The sequence below is a fragment of the Bos mutus genome, chromosome 21, assembly GCF_027580195.1.
Source record: "Bos mutus isolate GX-2022 chromosome 21, NWIPB_WYAK_1.1, whole genome shotgun sequence".
NCBI lineage: Eukaryota > Metazoa > Chordata > Mammalia > Artiodactyla > Bovidae > Bos > Bos mutus.
Genome location: NC_091637.1, coordinates 30,155,753 through 30,175,825, shown reverse-complemented (window position 1 = coordinate 30,175,825; position 20,073 = coordinate 30,155,753). Strand labels below are relative to the sequence as shown.

At 38.6% G+C, this 20,073-nt stretch overlaps 2 protein-coding genes across 9 annotated transcripts in view; both read right to left on the bottom strand.

Moving 5' to 3' along the window:
* HYKK (hydroxylysine kinase) overlaps positions 1–7,299 on the bottom strand; it is a 31,223-nt gene extending 23,924 nt beyond the window's left edge. The window contains exons 1-5 of one of the 7 annotated variants that reach the window (XM_070358520.1): positions 7,070–7,299; positions 6,780–6,912; positions 3,314–3,397; positions 2,801–2,965; positions 654–1,004 (exon numbers count right to left, since the gene is read on the bottom strand). In XM_070358520.1, the coding sequence (XP_070214621.1) occupies positions 654–999 (346 nt within the window). In that variant the 5' untranslated portion in view covers positions 1,000–1,004; positions 2,801–2,965; positions 3,314–3,397; positions 6,780–6,912; positions 7,070–7,299. Of the gene's footprint in view, positions 1–653; positions 1,005–2,800; positions 2,966–3,313; positions 3,398–6,772; positions 6,913–7,069 lie in introns of all 7 variants that reach the window. The other 6 variants (XM_070358516.1, XM_014478580.2, XM_070358518.1 and 3 more) reach the window with 6 other exon arrangements.
* Positions 7,300–11,304: 4,005 nt separating this feature from the next.
* Positions 11,305–20,073, bottom strand: part of IREB2 (iron responsive element binding protein 2) — a 52,777-nt gene continuing 44,008 nt past the window's right edge. For both annotated transcript variants that reach the window (XM_005887615.3, XM_070358515.1), the window contains 4 exons: positions 18,628–18,775; positions 18,421–18,543; positions 15,150–15,335; positions 11,305–14,422 (listed from right to left, as the gene is read on the bottom strand). In XM_005887615.3, coding sequence (XP_005887677.1) covers positions 14,312–14,422; positions 15,150–15,335; positions 18,421–18,543; positions 18,628–18,775 — 568 coding nt within the window. In that variant the 3' untranslated portion in view covers positions 11,305–14,311. The remainder of the gene's footprint in view (positions 14,423–15,149; positions 15,336–18,420; positions 18,544–18,627; positions 18,776–20,073) is intronic.

The window sequence follows — 20,073 nt, the reverse complement described above, 5'->3', positions numbered from 1 at the left end:
GATTTCTTTGGAAGGAATGATGCTAAAGCTGAAACTCCAGTACTTTGGCCACCTCATGCGAAGAGTTGACTCATTGGAAAAGACTCTGATGCTGGGAGGGATTGGGAGCAGGAGGAGAAGGGGACGACAGAGGATGAGAAGGCTGGATGGCATCACCGACTAGATGGACATGAGTTTGAGTGAACTCCGGGAGTTGGTGATGGACAGGGAGCCCTGGCGTGCTACAATTCATGGGGTCGCAAAGAGTGGGACACAACTGAGCAACTGAACTGAAATGAAACCATAATTACAGAGCTGGGATCTAAAATTCCTGATTCTGTGTGCTTTCTACTATATCACAGCACCAAAATACACAGCTGATCTGATAAATAAAACTATGTAATTATTTTTCTAATTAAAAATAAAATTTCCCCTAGTGTTCACACATCCCCTTAGTTACTCATCCATCAGATCCTTTGCAGGCAGAAGAGTTACGCAAATCCCAGCCCTAACCACAGCCCCAGTTTCCACTTTGGTGATGCTGTAGCTTCTCCCAGCTGCTGAAAAAGATAACCATCTTCACCTTGGAGTGACGTACCTGTTCCTGACATTTCTACTGTAGTCAAAATGCAGTAATGTACATGGACAGGCGATGGCCGTTGGTGGTCTCTTACCTACAGTCACGAGAGAGCTTACGTTGTCTCCTTTAGTACGACACACAGAGGCTGTTGGAAATCCAGCCGCTCTCAGAAACATGATGATATGAGTCTGCACTTCAATCAGGTCTGGAGTTTTGCTAGATTCAGTGTTGCTTATTTTGAGGACACATTCATTTGGGCCATCTGTAGTGACTTTGGTTCTTGCAATGCATACATGGAAGTTTTGGTCATCATAGCTAGGAAGTGGCTGGATCTTGGAAACTTTTAACCCAAACACTGATTCCACTAATGCAGAGGCTTGTACCTCACTGAAAGAGGGCTTGGTGAGAGCCTGTGATTGCTGACCATCTCCACTTGACATTATTTCTAAGGAAACAAACAAACAAACAAACTGGAAAGGGGACTTATATTGAATATACTTACTTAAAAGAGTTTTCTTAAGACAAACCAATAATGTTTTCCAATACTGATTCGGTACGTCTCTTGTGAATTTTCACTCATAAAGTTAAAAAAATCAAATGAGTAATGAGATTTAAAAAGTAGATTAAAAGCATAGTCCTGCCTCATCCCTTCATATTTATGCAATAACTTTGTTCTTTAATTTCCAAGAGGCATGGTAGGCTAGCTGGTCCTGATGTCATCTACTTTATGTCTATTTCTCTAAGATTCCAGGCTTTCTATTAAAGGTAAAGAGGGTCTTTTTAATTTGTTGTTTTAGTATTTATTATCTAGTGTTTGAGGATCCATATTTTAACATACATAGATTGGTAAATATAGATTGGTAAATATATTTATTTTGATTACAAATAGCCCTAAATTACAAATAGCTTAAACCACTGTGACTTTTGGATATTCTGGAAGGAAAACTCAATTCTAAAACAAGTTTTCACAAGCTCAAAACCATAATGTAAAAATAATATATATCCTTTAAATGTAAAATTAGGTAGTCAAGGGTGACATTTGGTAAGGGCAGGCAACAGGTCAAGGACAAGAAACTTGACCTGGTTAGGACTTTATCAGACATCTAATCTCATTATAATAAATCAATGAAATCAATTAACAGAATACTTATATTAATAAGCTACATGTTACAATAAACATGCAGACTTGCATCATTCTATATTCAGTATCCCACTTAATTTTCAGTACAAACTGGAAAGTAAAATTTCTCATACCTATTTACAGATTAGAAACCCAAAACTTATCCATAAGTCTACAAGCAATAAATGCTGGAGAGGGTGTGGAGAAAAGGGAACCCTCTTACACTGTTGGTGGGAATGCAAACTAGTACAGCCACTATGGAGAACAGTGTGGAGATTCCTTAAAAATCTGGAAAGAGAACTGCCTTATGATCCAGCAATCCCACTGCTGGGCATACACACTGAGGAAACCAGAAGGGAAAGAGACACGTGTACCCCAATGTTCATCGCAGCACTGTTTATAATAGCCAGGACATGGAAGCAACCTAGATGCCCATCAGCAGATGAATGGATAAGAAAGCTGTGGTACATATACACAATGGAGTATTACTCAGCCATTAAAAAGAATTCATTTGAATCAGTTCTAATGAGATGGATGAAACTGGAACCTATTATACAGAGTGAAGTAAGCCAGAAAGAAAAACACCAATACAGCATACTAACGCATATATATGCAATTTAGAAAGAGGGATGGTTATTGTTACCATCTTTCTAAATTGCATATATATGCGTTAGTATATATACTAACTGTACGAGACAGTTAGTATATATACTAACTGTACGAGTATATATACTAACTGTACGAGACAGCAAAAGAGACACTGATGTATAGATCAGTCTTATGGACTCTGTGGGAGAGGGAGAGGGTGGGGAGATTTGGGAGAATGGCATTGAAACATGTATAATATCATGTATGAAACGAGTCACCAGTCCAGGTTCGATGCACGATACTGGATGCTTGGGGCTGGTGCACTGGGATGACCCAGAGGGAGGGTATGGGGAGGGTGGAGGGAGGAGGGTTCAGGATGGGGAACACAGGTATACCTGTAGCGGATTCATTTCGATATTTGGCAAAACTAATACAATATTGTAAAGTTTAAAAATAAAATAAAATTTAAAAAAAAAGAAAAAAAAAAAAAAAAAAAAAAGAAACCCAAAACTTAGAAAAATTGAGTAACTTGCCCCAGCTTGCACAGGTAGTAAACTGTAAAGCTCAAATTCAAATCAGATTTGCCTGAGTCCACTGTTGATGCCTTTTCTCTTATAGTGACTGTGGTTTATTAAAATAATTTATTCTTCATATTTCTTTGTATAAATGTGAAATTTTCCATTTTTGAATTTAAAAACCTAAAAAAAACCACACAAATAGATTTTAAAAAGTAGCAACTCAAAGTCCTTGTACCATAAATAATGTCTAAACTCACCTCACAAGCTAAATGTATGATTCCAGGCACAAAATGCACACTGGGAAAGCACCTTGGTATCACCGGTTTCTCCACCCCTCCCAGCAATATCAACTTTATTTAAAGGAGGAATGTAGGTCCTAGGAGGTTAAGTGTCTGGCCCAAAGTTATATATAAAGTTACAGTGAGAACTCAGCACTCGACTCCTAATTCTTAAGTACGTCCTTTGGGTTTAACCCTTTATTACCATCACGTTGGGTTTAAAATGTAAATTCAAATACAGTGATCTTACTTTTCTGTGTTACAAGTATCATCATCTAGCTTATTGCTCATAAGTCAAAGGGTGGGCTGATGTGCAAAGCATTCCCGAGAAGCCCTGTGGGAGATAGGAAATTCAATTAGAGGGCTCTGAAGTTAGCTCACTGTGACAGATATCCTGAACAATGAAAAACTTAAAAGGTGCCCAAAACAAGTTACAAGGCAGTAACTGATAAACTAATAGAATGCCAAAGAAAACACTGAATTAAGTATAAACTTGATGAAGTGACCGAGTTTGCCTTAAATTGTGAAGAATAAATTTTCTGGGATTTCCCTGGTGGTCTAGTGGTTAAGAATCTGTCTTGCAATGCAAGGGATGTGGGTTCTATCCCTGGCGGGGGATCTATTAATAAGATCCTACATGTTATGGAGCAAGAAAGCCCATGTACCATAACTAGTGAGCCTACACGTCAGAGCCCGTGCACTGCAACTATGACTAAGACCCAAGGCAGCCAAATAAATAAATACTGGATTTATTTTTCTGCTGCTAAGCAGAACAGGGGCTTAAAAATTAAGATTGCTTACAGAAAGTAAAGGCACATCTGAGTTTATGACCTATGAAATTAATATCTGCCAAAACTATGACAGAAATTCAGAGAAGAGAGAAATTACTACAGCCTAATGATACTCTTGAGAAGATGGATTTGAATTGAGCTATAAATATGAATTGGATAAACAGGATGGGGGAGACTGTTTTCTTCCCCTTGATAATGCCACTCTCTGCTACACATATTTTGCATATTTCCTGAGTGTGTGTGTGTGTGTGTGTGTACACATACTCACCATATATATATGGTGGTGGTGGTTGTCGCTATGTCATGTCCAATTCTTCAACCCCATGGACTGTAGCCCACCAGGCTCCTCTGTCCATGGAATTTTTCAGGCAAGAATACTGGAGTGAGTTGCCATTTCCTTCTCCAGGGAATCTTCCCAACCCAGGGATCAAACCTGGGTCTTCTGCATTGTAGGTGGATTCTTTACCCAATGAGCTACTAGGAAAGCCCATATATATATGGAAGGCAATGTTAGGCTTCTAAATATCCTTTAGGAACCAAATATTTAAGATCCTTGCAATTTCACTTCCCCCTTTTCCCAAGATAGCTTTATTCCAATCCTTTCTTCATACTAAATTGTAAATAATTAACAACATCTTGGGGATGGATTGCATTTTGGGCTGCATGTGATTTCTGTTCAAAGGATGTAGTGTTATATAAAAAGAATCTCATGAACAGTTAGTGCTTGTTGATAGAAATCAGCACAGCTGTTGCTTCTGGCAAGACGGTGGCATGAGGGAACTTTTTGGGAGGAAAATGTTCTATATCTTGACTAGGCTTTGGTTACATGGGTGTAAACATTTGTCAAAACTTAGCTTAAAACTTAAGTCAGCATAAGATCTGTGTATCTCACTGAATGTAAATTTTACTTTAAAAAAAAAAGAAAAGCTTTGTGAGAGACTGGCTAGGACAGGCGGTATGGGTGGGGTCTTAGGACTTCCTTTTGTGCGTTAGAGCTCCCCAAATCAGACCATATGCCTGTTAATGTCTAATCACTTCAGATCTATGACAGCCAAAGTCCAACTTAGTCCAGTGAGGGAAAGGGGATAAATTCAGGGAGGTACACTAGGACTCTCCTATATGGCCCCGTTTCTGATTCAGCTCCAAGGCTATAGTCTGATGACTTGTGATAAGATTATAACCCCCAAACGCCAGTCTCCTTCCCAGACTCTCCTAACCTAAGTGATTTCTCCTGCCTTTAAACTTTCATAGCCCCTGTGCTGCTGGTAGATTTCCACCACGTGTTATTGCATTCTTGCCAGTCACTCTCCATATCTACTTTCTGACTAGGGCATATGCTTTCAGAAGCAAATTAAGTCGTTCAGATTTTGTTTTCTAAAGACACTGTGACAAAGCCTGAATGGAGTTTAAAACAATCTCTGCACCTGAAACTTCTGGGAACCAGTACGTCCTGTCACACTGCATATGGGTTTAAGGCTTTACATGGGATTTTAACATTCTTTCTGCAGATTTATAAACAGGTGTCAGGCCCAGATTCAGAATGTAATATGAACTAAAGCTTTACATTCAAGACAAAATCCCAGAGTAATTTTTCAACACCTAAAGCTTTAAAGATATCAGGATAATTTTGAATTCAATATGAATTAGAAATCCTTACAGTTGGAAGGACACTTAGAAGCAATTAGTGAAGGCCAATCTGCTTTCCAGTCTAGAAAATGTCCCTGTAACATTCTTGAATGGGGTTTGTTAACCCTCTACTTAAAGCACTCTGTTTTCTACAGTAATGTTGGCAGCTCTAGCCATTAAAGACAGCCTGTGTAATAAAAAGTTGTGCTGGCTAAGTGTATTTTATCACATTAAAAAAAATAGAATAAAATAGTTTCTATGCTGGGAGAGATAAGACATTTTATAGGGAACCTCTGAAACTTTGCACTATTCACATCTCCTCTAACAGGGAGTTGGACTAGATTATCCCTAAAAATTCCTTCTAGTGCTAACATGGTTTCTAAAGCTCTTTCTTTTTGAGCTTAAATTTGTTTTTTTTTTTCCTTTGTATACAAATACTCCAAATATGGAACTAATGCCACAGATCAAGTCAGCACTCGTGCACCCCCTGGGAAGCCCAGGTGAGTAAATCCAGAGAAAGAAAGGTGTTGATCAGAGATGGCTGTCTTAACCAAATGTCTTTTGTATGGGTGGAGGGGGTGAGGAAGGGGACTCAAATCCTATAGGTAGTTGCACTGTATTTCCTGCCAACAGTGTTTTACTTGGCTTCTGAGAAAGTGCTCAGGAAGCAAATGTTTTCCAACTCCAGGGCTTATGCCAGAATCTCAAAACCTTTGTCCTACAACCTGGGGGACTGGACCCTAAACTCTGCACTTGGTGTGAGGTATACGGACAAGAAACAGAAATCATTCTTGATTCTTTCTTCTCCCTCACTCTCAAAGTTTTACAAAGTCTAGTAAATTCTACCTTAGCATGTCTTCCAAATCTGCCGTTCTTGTCCTGTAATTCCTTCTGCTGTGTCCTACCAAGGTTGGAGAGCAAGGATTATATTCAGTAAATCTCCGTATCCCCAGCCCAGATTCTAGCCTAGATTATTATTAACTATCAAGAGGAATTAATGACAGAAGGGTTACTTTCATTCCACAGGCTCATGAGGGCAGTTTACCCTCAAAGGGTTTCAGGAAACAGAACGGTAGGGAACTAGAGTCTGTAGTTTTTCAAAAACAACAACAGTGGGTGCCCTGAGTGTTTTCCTTCTGGGTGAGAAGGAACAGGTGGTAGAAGAGCGGCTGCAAAGGGGTTGCTGATCCAAGAGACAGGAAAATAAGGGAGGAAGAGGGCACATTAGTCGGGTTCAGAGTGTTATTATGCTAGTGAGGTCCAGTGGAGCCCAAGAAATGGGGAACACCCACTAGACACCTGGCCGGGAGTGCCAGGCGCCGCACAGGTTGGACCAGATGGCTTCTCAGGTGCCACACTCCAATTCTGGGATCTCAGCCCAGCCTTCTGGGTTGTAGGTGCGATCCAGCGAGGAAGGTGACTTGCGCATCACCTGAACAGAGAGTATGAAGTGGATTAGGGGCTGGAGGCGCTGGAGGGGCCGGAGGCTCACGACTCCTGGCCCCGACTCTCAGTGAACCTCCTTGCTCACAGGGCCGCCCCCTCCAGAGGGTTCTAGGGTTTGTCTCTGCTTTCCCCACCCGGCTCACCCGCAACGACCCGAGGTCCTGACGTGGATCCCGCTCTCGAGCAGCCGGGGACTGCGACCGCGGTCCTGCGCTCCCGCTGGGAAGTCGCGCCCAACTTGTCGCGTCTGGGTCCGCCCCTCCTCCGAGCGCGTGAGTCCTGACTTCTGATTGGCTCCTCGAGACCCCCCCGCCGCCAATAAGCGAAGACTCTTGGAAGGCGAGGCTCCGCCAGGTCGTTCGGGGCTATTCCCGCCCAGTCCCTGGGCTGCAGAAGAGGCTACGAATAGAGAAATTCAAAGATCAGGCTTTGGATGGATCTGCAATCCCGTCCCGCCTTCTCTCAGCGGTCACCCCAGTCAGAACGCGACTATCACCCTGTCACTGGACTTCTTCTTTCTGATTGGCTCTTAGAAATTCCGCCCCGCCCCTTGGAGGCTTTCAGCTCTTGAGTGGCATCTTGCAGTTCCTCCCAGTCCATGAAGCTGTGCAGGCGTCGTGGCCTGCTTCACTCGGGATTCTCTTGTTTGGGTAGAATTCGCGTCCTCAATTTTCTCCCTTCCCTCCCTTTTGTTGGAAACACGTATGCCAGAGGCTTCGCAAGCGTTGCCGAGGTGGCCTCGAGCCCCTCCAGTCCCCTAGAACTGCAAGAGGACTGAGGACCTGGGAGTTTGGCCTGGCAGCGTTCTGCACGGGACCTAGCTCTCCCGGCATGCAGTTAGTAATGTTAGAACGTAAAATTGTCTAAGTTATAGGATAGATCCACACGTTCCTTGTACTGATGGGGAAACTTAAGTCAAAAGGGCACAGAGCCTCAGCCAGACCTGGTCACCCAACTTCGAGTTTAAGGTCTTGTACGGTGCCGAGTTTTCTACTCTCGAGCCATTAAATTCAATATAATAGATGTAAAGGAAGCGTGAAGGCCCCTCAGGGGGCTGCGATGACCACAGTTCAGGTCTGGTGTGATAAGTGATTCATTTACACTGAGAAAATGAACTGGTAATTGGGTCAGAATCCTGAATTGGGAGTCGATTCTCTCTCTGCAACGAAGCGCAGAAACCACATGACTATCAGAACGCTGCCTCCTGATCAAAGTGTTAGTCACTTAATTGTGTCGGATTCTTTGCGACTGTAGCCTACCAGGCTCCTCTGTCCATAGAATTCTCCAGGGAAGAATACTGGAGTGGGTTGCCATTCCCTTCTCCAAGGATCTTCCCAAACCTGGGATTGAAGCCAGGTCTCCGCATTGCAGGCAGATTCTTTTCCGTTTCAAGCCACCAGAGAAGCCCATCTTGGGAATCCTGGCATTAACAGCCAGGTTAGTTGCCAGATCTTAATTGTCAAGGGCATCAGGCTCAGGTAGCAAGTTTCATATACGTCTGCAGCCAAGGCGAACCTCTCTGATAGTACAGAGCACTCTCTATATTGGAGGAGAATTCTAGACATCACTCATTACTGCAAGTCGGTCTGTTTCAATCCCTGCGCATCTCACTCTCTCACTATGCCCACCCCCCACCCCCCACAGAATATAGCACAGTCGGCATGTTTAGTCACCTTGATTGATTGATGTTTCCCAAACTTCCATCAACCACATATTGAGAGATCTCCTCTTATCTGCTTCAGTTCTAACTTCCAAGTACCGGGGCTTTTTTATGCCCCAGGGTGGAATTCTTACTATGTTGTTTTCCTTTAGGGTGTTAAAGATTTGATTTCCATTATCTGTAGCCAGAATTTGACTCCATTGGTCCTCTTAGGCATCTCTGTATGCTCTTTCCTCAGGCAGATCCTGAGTTCTCTCCACCCTCTCACTATTCCACCTCTATTAGTCCAGTTTTTTTTTTTTTTTTTTTTAATTGAAGGATAACGGCTTTACAATATTGGCTTGATTTCTGCCTTACATTGGTATGAATTAGCCATAGGTGTACCTATTGTCCCCTCCCTCTTGAACCTTCCTTCACCCTTTCCCACCCCTCTAGGTTGTTACAGAGCCTCTCTCCATTCATCTCACCCTCTCCTTCCTCCCCATCACCCTTGTGCATGTTTGTTCTCTATGTCTGCATCTGCACTGCTGCCCTGCAAATAGGTTCATCAGTACCATCTTTCTAGATTCCATATATATGAGTTAATAGACAAAATTTTTCTCTGACTTACTTCACTCTGTATAATAGGCTCTAGGTTCATCCACCTCATTAGAACTCACTCAAATGCATTCCTTTTTATGGCTGAGTAGTATTCCAGTGTATATATGTACCACAGCTTCTTTATCCATCTGTCGACGGACATCTAGGTTGCTTCCGTATCCTAGCGGTTGTAAATAGTGCTGCAATGTTTGTTGTTTCTACTTTTCTTAGGATTAAGAGATGGGAATGAAGATCAAATCTGGAAGGTATGGTGAGAATTGAAGAGACGGGACTCTAGATCCACAATTACTTCCTCCAGCAAGCATCTTTCCACTCACTGAACCTTTTTTAGAAATACATTTTGCCACTTGCCTTTTTCACTTTAAACAAGATTTCCTTGTCTTTAAGAATAATATTCTTACACATAAATTTTTTGTCCTTTATGAGTCTTTAAGATACACTGCTCAGTCATACACTGAGTATGAGAGAATGACCATTTCTAAGGCTCTTAATACATGTTTTTTTTTTTTAATAATGCCAAAATTGGATACCATGATAATGAATAAAGCTCCAATCCGATAGACAAGAAATGTCATCACTGTTGTACTAACAATTTTTTTCCTGTTCCACCTGGCCACTAGGACACTTAGGTAGTGGCTCTCAAAAAATTCAGTGCAAAAAATTGGAGTGAAACAAAATGAACAATGTGCAGGGTGAGATTATATATATGGTTTTATATTACGATATCCTATAAAATGGCCCACTAGTCTTATGACACAACTATATACCTACATTGTCTAAAATGCTAAAACCTAGTGCCGTCCCGTGAACACAAATTCACAAACACAGTTATCAGTATACAAGCAAGTTTTGTGGGGATTAGACACACATCTGCTTCTGCAATAAATGCTCCATTTTTGAAGTATATAAACCACAAGCTTTATAATCTGATATTTTGGAAAACTTATGAGCTAAACTCACATTAAATCAAAACAAGCTGAAGCTAAATTATTTTATAATTAAAAACCGACATCAAGTGGAAACCATAAATTAACAAAGTACAACACTGGTGTTGCACTAGGCTTCCTTGAACTCTGGGTATTCAAACTACACCATGTGCCTGTCTTGGTACTGAGCAAACAAATTTCTTAGGATACTGGAGTCCTTAGAATACTCCTAATAATGTACCAGTTTTAATTTATGAATATCAAGTTTTAACAAACTTTACTCATTTAGGTTGCTGTTGAGGAAAAGGGCAGTATTTTTAGGTCAATGGGCAGCTGACCATATTTACAAAACATTTATCATAGAGACTCATGGTCCTGGTTCACTGCTCCAGATGACTCACTTCACGGGTGCTTCATCAGTGCTGATGAATGGCCAGTGGAAGGAGGAAGTGACGCCATCAGCTAGATCTAAAGCATGGAGGCTCATACAAACATAGCACTTCCATCCTGCACCTCTCAAGGAAAGGCCCTTTCCTCCAGTAATACACAACTTCGTAGCATGAGATGAATTTAGTCCTAAATGTTCACTTTAACATAAGTTACCATTAAAAAAAAGATCTATAGTATGAAGGTTATGTTCAGAGCAATTTGTGGAGGGTCTAACTTATTCATTAAATTTGTATTTTATATATAGTTGTACTAAAGCACTTTAAGAGGCAAAGACAAATTAGGGAGAACTAGAATCAGTAGGTATAAGCTACAAGGAGGTGAGTTCAGCTTGAAATAAAATTTAACCATCAAAACTCAGTCAGTGGGCTACCAAGTGCAGTAGACAGTCTCCCATCTCTTGAATGTTCAAGAAAGGATTGCCCAGTTACATGATGTTATTTGTACAAAGGATCCTGCTTTGGGTGAGAGATGTCTTTTCAACTGTAAAATGTGATTTTATGAATCAAAGTACCTGTTAGAATGACCTTTGAATCAACTTCAACTTAATTGTTTCCTCAAGGCGATCCCTATTGCAAGCTTTATCTTGGCTTTCCTTCTCATTTACCAGTCATAGTGGGAATAAATCATATCTGAACAGCTAGATAACATGTTTGAAGAGAAATTTCTGGATGGCATCCTATTTCTTAAGTTACGGTATTTTATTTTCAATTATCACAAAGTATTTTATAATAAGAGTCAAATATGTGATAATACAATTTTCTTTATTAAAAATAATTTACAGCATCAGTAACATATACACAATTGTCATCAACTGAACTTTGCCTCCAATATATTTCTATACAATACTTAACATTACTGAACTTAAAACTGTTATACTGTTTTGTTGGCTTTAAATAATAGACAATGATTTATAGTTACTTAAGTGAGATATATGGTTTCATAATGACATACTATGTGTAAAACTGATAAACATCGGCACTATCACACTTCAGGGAAAAAGTCACTAAAGAAGACTAAGTCCACCTCCTTCCCCTCTCTTTTATTTAGTATTCCAAATCAAACTAAGATAGGGTCAACATCCAGTATCTTAGCACTTTCTGCTAAACCTAAAGGCAAAAGAACGATGTCTTTTAATTCAACTACAGAAAAAGGTTAGTCAAATAATTTCTCCTCATCCTGTCACTTAACACTGAGCGGGTGAATGCGCACAACACTGTTTCCCTAGCTGTAAACAACTAGAATTTTCATTTAGGTCTTAGCTGTGCTTTTTGTCCTTTAGTACCAATGAAGTTTGATTCCCAGTGAAACACTGAGCACTTTGCTAAAGGGATTCTAATACCTCTCATTCAAATGTCAGCTTGGAGATACAACAGGAAATAACAACTACTATCTCCGAAACTTTTTAGGTATATTAATGGCATCCAGTGACTGGATGACATTTTCACCAATTAGAAAAACCAAAGGCATGAACTAGTGCAATGGTATGTAGCATAATGTTTTTTAAAATATGACATAAATGCTGTTGTTGATAATGACCTTTGAAATTTTACTTTTAAGTTCATAGCACTAATTTGCTTATTTCATGGGCCTATTATATTTCTTCCCACAATATCTGTGTATTTTTTTAAAAACACAAAATTATCCAGATATAGTCAATAAAGGAGATATGAAAAACAATAAAAACCAAGAGGTGCCACATTTTTGCAAACACAATTTGGCTGGAGGAAGAATTACAGGTGCACTCAGGGTCATACACCCACAAGTCTCTCCCCAATTGATAGCCACTGCTTATCAAGTTTTTTGGTTCACTGTATATTAACAAGAGATTTTAAGAGAACCTTTTTTTTTTTTTTTCCTGAAATAAAAGATCTGCTTGTACTTTTACTGGACTAGGTAGACTGGAAACATAAATCCTTAATTCATAGCTTGCTAGCTTTATCATCTCTTCATTTCCTGGATCTGGTGTTCACGGTGATGTCCAGGCCTCTGACCACAGGCTACACATTGTATTACAGAATGGCTTAGAAATAATACAGATGTTTTCCCCACACACAATCTGGATTATCATCTCCTCAAAAGCCTATAACTGATATTTTAACTTTCAACTTGTAAATTCTCCAACCTTAATTCATGTTTTCATGTAAATTAAAAACACATGCACTGACAAATACACAGCATAATAAAATATCAAGAACACAATCTGACTTGAAAGTACCAAAGAAAATACTTATAAAAATTTTTAAATAAAAGGGAAATCGTTTTACCAAACTCTAGTCCATCTAATTGTCTAAACACAGAATATTTTCGAAAGATTGTATGACGGATTATGTGCAAAGTTCTCAGTGGTCTTTACCCACTGGTTTGGTAGTTTCAGCATTTTAGCTTAAAACAATTTATTTTGTGCAATGTAAGCTAATTCTGAATTGCAGTAACTTAACCAGGTCATATGATGATCTCCATGTGGGGGTTGGGGGCGGAAATCACTACAATGAACCTTCTGCCTGCTAACTTTAACTTCTTAATTTTTTAAAAAAGGTATAGGACTTTCGGAATTAATTATCCAACCTTTTCTTAAAAGTCACCAAACTTTTTGTTAACAGAACATTTGATGTGGTAAACAAACATGCATACAGAGAAAATATGGTATTCAGACAGCAATAATGTAAGTGTTTTATCCTAACGGTCAGCAAAAGCATATATAATTAATAGTATCATGCATCCCAGGTAAAATGATGACTCAAAATGACAGGAAATTGATTTATATAATTAAGAAGAAACCAACATTTAAAAAATGTTTAGGGTTGAACAACCATATAATTTAGGGTGGAAAATTTTAAAATCTAGAGGAAATCATGTTAGTGTTTAATGATTAAATAAAGTTCTCCTTAGCAACTGTAAATGAGTGTGGAATTTTGGTTAATGATACCTAAAATATAGGTCATAGAAGTTACAGTATCACATAAAGTGAGCAAAGTAATCTAATCCAATTAACATAATGCCATCTGAGACTTGCCAGGGTCACAGGAGCAAATTACTGAAAAAATAAGGGCTGCATATGTGGTACATATTTTCACGGCTAATACATGGTGCTGCACAATGAATTGTATTCTGTAACAGTCCATCTTCAGATGTGGAGGGAACCTCGACTGGATTGGACAGAATGATTGTGTCCAGGGCAAGTTCTATCCTTTGACTGAGACTTAGGAAAACCCTGGCTTATATTACAAATTAAGAATGCCACTACGTCCAGCTCAATTCTGGAAAGGAATGAACATATCTGAAAGTCCATTTATAAATCAGATTTCACTTTCCACAATTTTAGAATTATCTGGCTTCTTAAATTTCCATCCACTACTCTTAAACCAACAAACAGTAGTATACAGTTTTATAGGTGCAAAACTAAACAGGAGACTTCAGGAAGGTTATTCATATAAGAATCTTCAACACAAGTTCAAATTCTGCCTTTATTTACAAAATGGTCTGATAAAATATTCCCCCTTACTTATAAGCCTCTTCCACAACACACTTCACACATTGATTTTAGCAATGTTATTAGCACCATTCGTATATTATTTAAAATCAAGATTTCATTTCAGTCACTACGTTGATTCATAATCATTTACATCCATGGATGAGATAAGTGGGCATACTGGGACTATCTGCAGCTCCATGGTAAGGATTCCTGGGTCCAGCACAAAAGGCTTTGTTTGCAGTCACCAGTTATGAAAGGTATTCATGGTGAGTAGATACTATGAGAATTTCCGTGCCACAAAGTTTAATAATCCTCCATGTTTGTACAATGTTATCTCCACATCATTTTCAAATGAAGCAATCACGCTGAATACTTTTCCAGTGCTTGTCTTTAAACAAACAAAAACATCTCACATGAGTGGTAAAATCTTGTAATGTTACTTAGTGGTTAAGACTATTTGTCTTCCTATTCAATGACTATACTCATCACATATTCTGTCTGAGAAACATTTCTCTTGCTTGAGAAACAAGTAAGATACCTAATTATAGGCTTCACAGCTAAGTAGAAAAACAAATATTTCATCCCTAATTCTAAAGAACAAGTACTGTTATCATTTAAAGTATTAAATCATTCAGATTTTGACTTACTAGTTAGGGATGTTATACTAATTACTCATGTTCATTTTGTTAAAAATCAAATATTCACTGCATATAATATCTGCTACTCATTTTCCTTTTTTCTTAGTTGTAAAGTCTGTGATACTCTAACCATGAACACTCAACTCTGGCTTCTAATGAAGTGGTGTACATGCCTGGACTAAAAATTACATTATCACAGAGAGCTGATAACAAGGAAAAGGAAGTTGAAACATGTAACTGGAAGTTCATGTTTTTTTTTTTCTGGACTAAGTATATACATTTTCTACTTTTCCTCAGAGACCAACTATATTAACACAGGTTTAAGTACCAACAAAATAAAGCCTTCTTAAACTACAATTTGTTTACTAGCTGACATTAATATGTAATTTACAGACATTGTTTATTACTCAGTTTACAACCATCTAGTTAAACATATAGTACTGTACATGATCATATATTTGAGAAATTTAGGTATACCTTTATATTTAATGTAACTCCAGGAGACAGTTCTTCAGGAAATGTTAAAGAAAATGTTTCTCTGCCAGAGAGGCCCAGGGAATCTGCACTTTCTCCTGGAAGGAACTGAAGTGGAGCTATGCCAATTCCAATCAAATGATCTTTGTGAATTTTTTCATAACTTTCAGCCAAAACAGCTTTCACACCCTGTAACAAACATGCATTTTATTTCCTTCATTCTACTACACAATTTTAAAAGGGAAAAAACTCTACTTTTGGCTTTTCTGTAAAAACTTCAAACCCATTACCCCATATGAAGGTCAATGTTATATCAAAGTATTTAAAGAAACCTTTTACAGATTATTTTCCTGTATCTCTAAGTAGCTCCTTAACTCTAACTGCCCCTCTGCCACTCCAGGATTAAGTACCGCCAGTGCCTACCACATACTAAATGTTCTCCATAACTGGGGGCAGTTGCTTGAAACTCAAAAAGGGCTAAAGCGGATTTCTGTTTAATTATGGTAGATCTAACATATGTGTTTATCAACACTCCCTCTTAAACTGCCATTAAAATAAGGGAATAGAGAAGTATAAATCCACAGCAACAAAGAGAACAGGATGTGCAAATTCTGTAAATATTTAGAAAACAGAGATGGGTGACTGACTTAGCAGAGAATGTTGAAACTACAGATTGACAAACTGAAATTAGAGTGATACCCAATCTAAGGTTTGAGTCACTCTGCAACAAAGAACCTAGAAATGGCTTGAGGCTCAGAGGCATAAGGTTCTCAGAATACTGGGATACTAGTGAGAAGTCTGTAAAAAGAAGTAAGATCTCCAGCTCAGTCCCCACTCAGAAAGAGTGGAGGTTATTCTCTGGAGAAAATAAGCTGAAGACTTGTGTATCTCTCCTTTTTTCCATTATTATCCTCCTAAGGAGCCTTTTTTTTTTCTTTTTTAAGACATTTCCCTTCTAAACACATCTTTCTCCTATCTGCCCACCTCCCAAAATTTAATGTCACAAAGATACTGTGTATCTGTTTAAGTATATATATGTGTGTGTACTTTACACATACAAAGAGTAAGATTTTGTGTCACCCCTTGGGAGTGCACCACCCTGTAGAGCAGGGGTGCTCTCCACTGAGGAGGAACACCAGGCTCACAGGAAGGCCAGGTGAGAATATTATCAGATTCGGGGCAGGAGTAAGTCTGTTTCTTCAGTGGGTCTCCTTCCATGAAGAAACTGCATGGCCTCAAGTGAAAATATTTACAGATACTGATATACAGGGCTCTCTCAATGAAAAAGGTAGCTTATAATTAGTAAGGCCCACTAACAAAACCCAGCCCACAATCCCAGCTTGTAATCTTTTTTTTTTTTTTTAACATCTAACTGAATAGACAGCCAGGATCAACAACTATATGAGGAAAGCCTGAAATATTAAAAAACAAAAAAGGGGGGGGGGCTAAAAACTCCAGAAAAAGAGAACTTATAATTAATATTTTGTGATACAGGAGATACCACCTTTTTACCGAGCTTTCCCAATAGTGCTTTTTTGTTCTATTTTTAAAAATTGAAGTTTTGTGGCAACTCTATGTCAATCAAGTCTACAGGTTCCATTTTTCTAAGAGCATCTGCTCACTTGTCTTTGTCACATTTTGATAATTCTTATACTACAAATATTTTCATTATTATTTTATTTGTTGTAGTGATCTGTGATAACTGATCTTTGATGTTACCAAACGACGCTCAGATGATGGTCAGCGTTATCATTATTTTTTAATTAAATGTACAGTTTTTTTGATTCAATGCTGTTATACACTTAGTAGACCACAGTATAGTGTAAACAATTTTTATATGCACTGGGAAACAGAAAAACTTGTGCAACTTGCTTTATTGCGATAACTGCTTTACTGCAATGGTTAAGAACCAAAACTGGACTATTTCTGAATTACGTTGGTACTTAAAATTATTATTTTACAAAGATGAAAGAATTAGGCTTATTCCTGCAACTCCTTAAGAGTATCCACATTTTAAGGAGGGAGAGGTTAAAGATTAAAACCAAATGACATTTGTACGATTATGATAGCTAAGAAGGCTATATCTTGACCAGCCTTTTTCACAAATACAACTGTAAAGAGAAACACAGATAAGGAATGGCAGAAAGCACGTATCACACGACTATTCTCCCCAGCAGATCCCCTACTTGCTCAACAAAGAAATGGTCTCAAGAGAGAGGTCTTTTAGCTGATAGCCAGGGACCATCATCCTCTATTTGAAAACAAAACTAAATTTTGGCTCACTATCTCTAAGTCTGTTAACCCTTCATGGAGCAAATCAGAGAAAATTAAATGAAAAAGGGGCAAGTAAAACTACCAATAGGTATAATTATTATTATAAAGCAGTAAGCTGAGACAGAATCTCCTTTCCCTCTATTATATTTATTTTCACAAATAAGACTGATGTAGGTTTAATCAAATTCAGAGTACTAAGATGCAATTAGGGACTTCCCTGATGGTTCAATGGTTAAGAATCCACCTGCTAATGCAGGGGACACAGATTCAATCCTTGGTCTGGGAAGATTCCACATGCCAGGGGGCAACAAAGCCTGTGCACCACCAGTGCTGAGCCTACGCTCTCGAGTCCTCATGCTGCAACTACATAATCCCTGCTGCTGCTGCTGAGTCGCTTCAGTCGTGTCCGACTCTGTGCGACCCCATAGATGGCAGCCCACCAGGCTCCCCCGTCCCTGGGATTCTCCAGGCAAGAACACTGGAGTGGGTTGTCATTTCCTTCTCCAATGCATGAAAGTGCAAAGTGAAAGTGAAGTCGCTCAGTCGTGTCCGACTCCTAGCAATCCCATGGACTGCAGCCTACAAGGCTCCTCCGTCCATGGGATTTTCCAGGCAAGAGTACTGGAGTGGGGTGCCATTGCCTTCTCTGACATAAGCCCTAGAGTCCTGCAAAAAGAAAAGCCACGGCAATGAGAAGCCCACACACAGCAACTAGAGTGCCCCCCATTTGCCACAACTAGCGAAAAGCATGCACAACAACCAAGATCCAGTGCAGCTAAAAAGAAAATAATAAAATACATGAATAAAATCTAAAAATTTTTAAAGCACTAGTACAATGCATATAAGATCACCTAAAAAAAAAAAAAACCTATAAATGAGATCCAAGTAGACATAAAAATAAAAAGTCTAAATAAACAAAATAAACTTTGATAGAATGTTACTGACAAAAAGGAATATTTAAAACTCTTTGAACTTTAAGATAAAATTTAAGAAGCAATACCAGCAGGTATGGTCCTTTGGCAGCCCAATCTCTTGAATTTCCTGAACCATATTTCTTCCCTGCTAAAATAATCAGTGGGATACCTTCCTTCTGGTACAGCTCTGCAGCCTCAAATACATCCAGCTGTAGATTAAAACAAACATAAAAATTTTAATACAAATTTTAATCTAGTTAGCAACTGCTTAAACACTCTGTATATATCCTTACCGTCTGTCCTGATGGAAAATGAATTGTTTTGGGAGCTGGTTTTCCAATAAACTTATTAAAAAGCTTGATATTTGCAAAAGTGCCTCTTGTCATTACAGCATCGTTACCTCTTCGGGCTCCGTAAGAGTTGAATTCACGAGGGGTAAGGCTGCAAGAGTGTTAGTTTTTATTTCAGATGGAAAATAATCACATTATTTAACTGTAAAACATTTAAAAAAACCACTTTTTTATGAAGATATCACATTTTAACTGGACATGTTTCAGTTTGTTTCTCTAAAAGATATGGACTTAAAAATACTACCTTGATACAAATAAACAAAACCTCTAAACTTCTTAGTATCAGCTAGCCAGTAAATACTCAAATCTCCCTGGTTTTCCTTTTTAGCTGTTGGTTTGCTCAAATCAGATCCAGGTATGTTTTATAAATTCCTTCAGTTTTCTCAAGACTTTTTTATAATCTGTATGTTCCTTCTCCCTCTTTGTCCCCTTATATACTTTATGTAAAGACATAAGGTCATTTGTAGTACAGTTCCTATATCTAGACTGCACTGACTACATCGCCACACTATCATTTCATATGTTGTTTTCCCTCCTGTATTTCTTGTTAACCAGATGTCAAATCTAGTGACCTGCTAAGAGTCAGGGTTTATATTTTTGCAATGATGCTTTATAGATCTTACTTCCATTGCTTCCATGATACCCACTTTTCTTTCTGAAATGCTACCAGTGACTGATCATCATCATCTAGACTGCATTAGGGACTGCAAAATGATGATGTTGTATTTCCATTATTCCTTCATTTTTCAAGCTGGAAAACCTCTATAAAGACAAACTTTCCTTCATCAATGATTTGGTTATATTGAAATACATTCCATACACAAAAGCCTTTATTGTTAAATAATGAGATGGTTCCTCATCATCTTCCAAAGGTAACTTGGTGTTTTTAATTTTTTTTCTTCTAGTATCATTATGAACTCATGGATTTAAACATATTCATTATGTTTCAATCCACTCCAGTTATTCTTTATTGATGCTCAATATATCCCATCTTTGAGCAGTGACAGATTTCAAGTTGGGTCCTGAGACCTTTTGACAGAAAGCCTGGTAGTTTTTCATAGCTCTTGCTCTTTCTTGGTTTAAGACATAGAATCAGCTTGTACATTTTCCAGTGCCAAATCTGGAATCAACCATTTCTACATGAAGAACTGGTTGCCTGTGCTAAGAATTGGTATTTAGACAGCATAATCTGTGTGCTGTGGGTGTTTTTTTGCTACTGGATTGGTCACTATATAAATGAACTTTTAAGGACAAGAGAAAACTAGGCACAAGCATCTCAGCAACCAACAAGCAACTTCCATCTATCTTTAATTTCCTCTTCTTTGTTAAGACAACAACTGTTCTTCTAATTTAAATATCTTACCTCAGGATGTGCATTTAAACATTGGT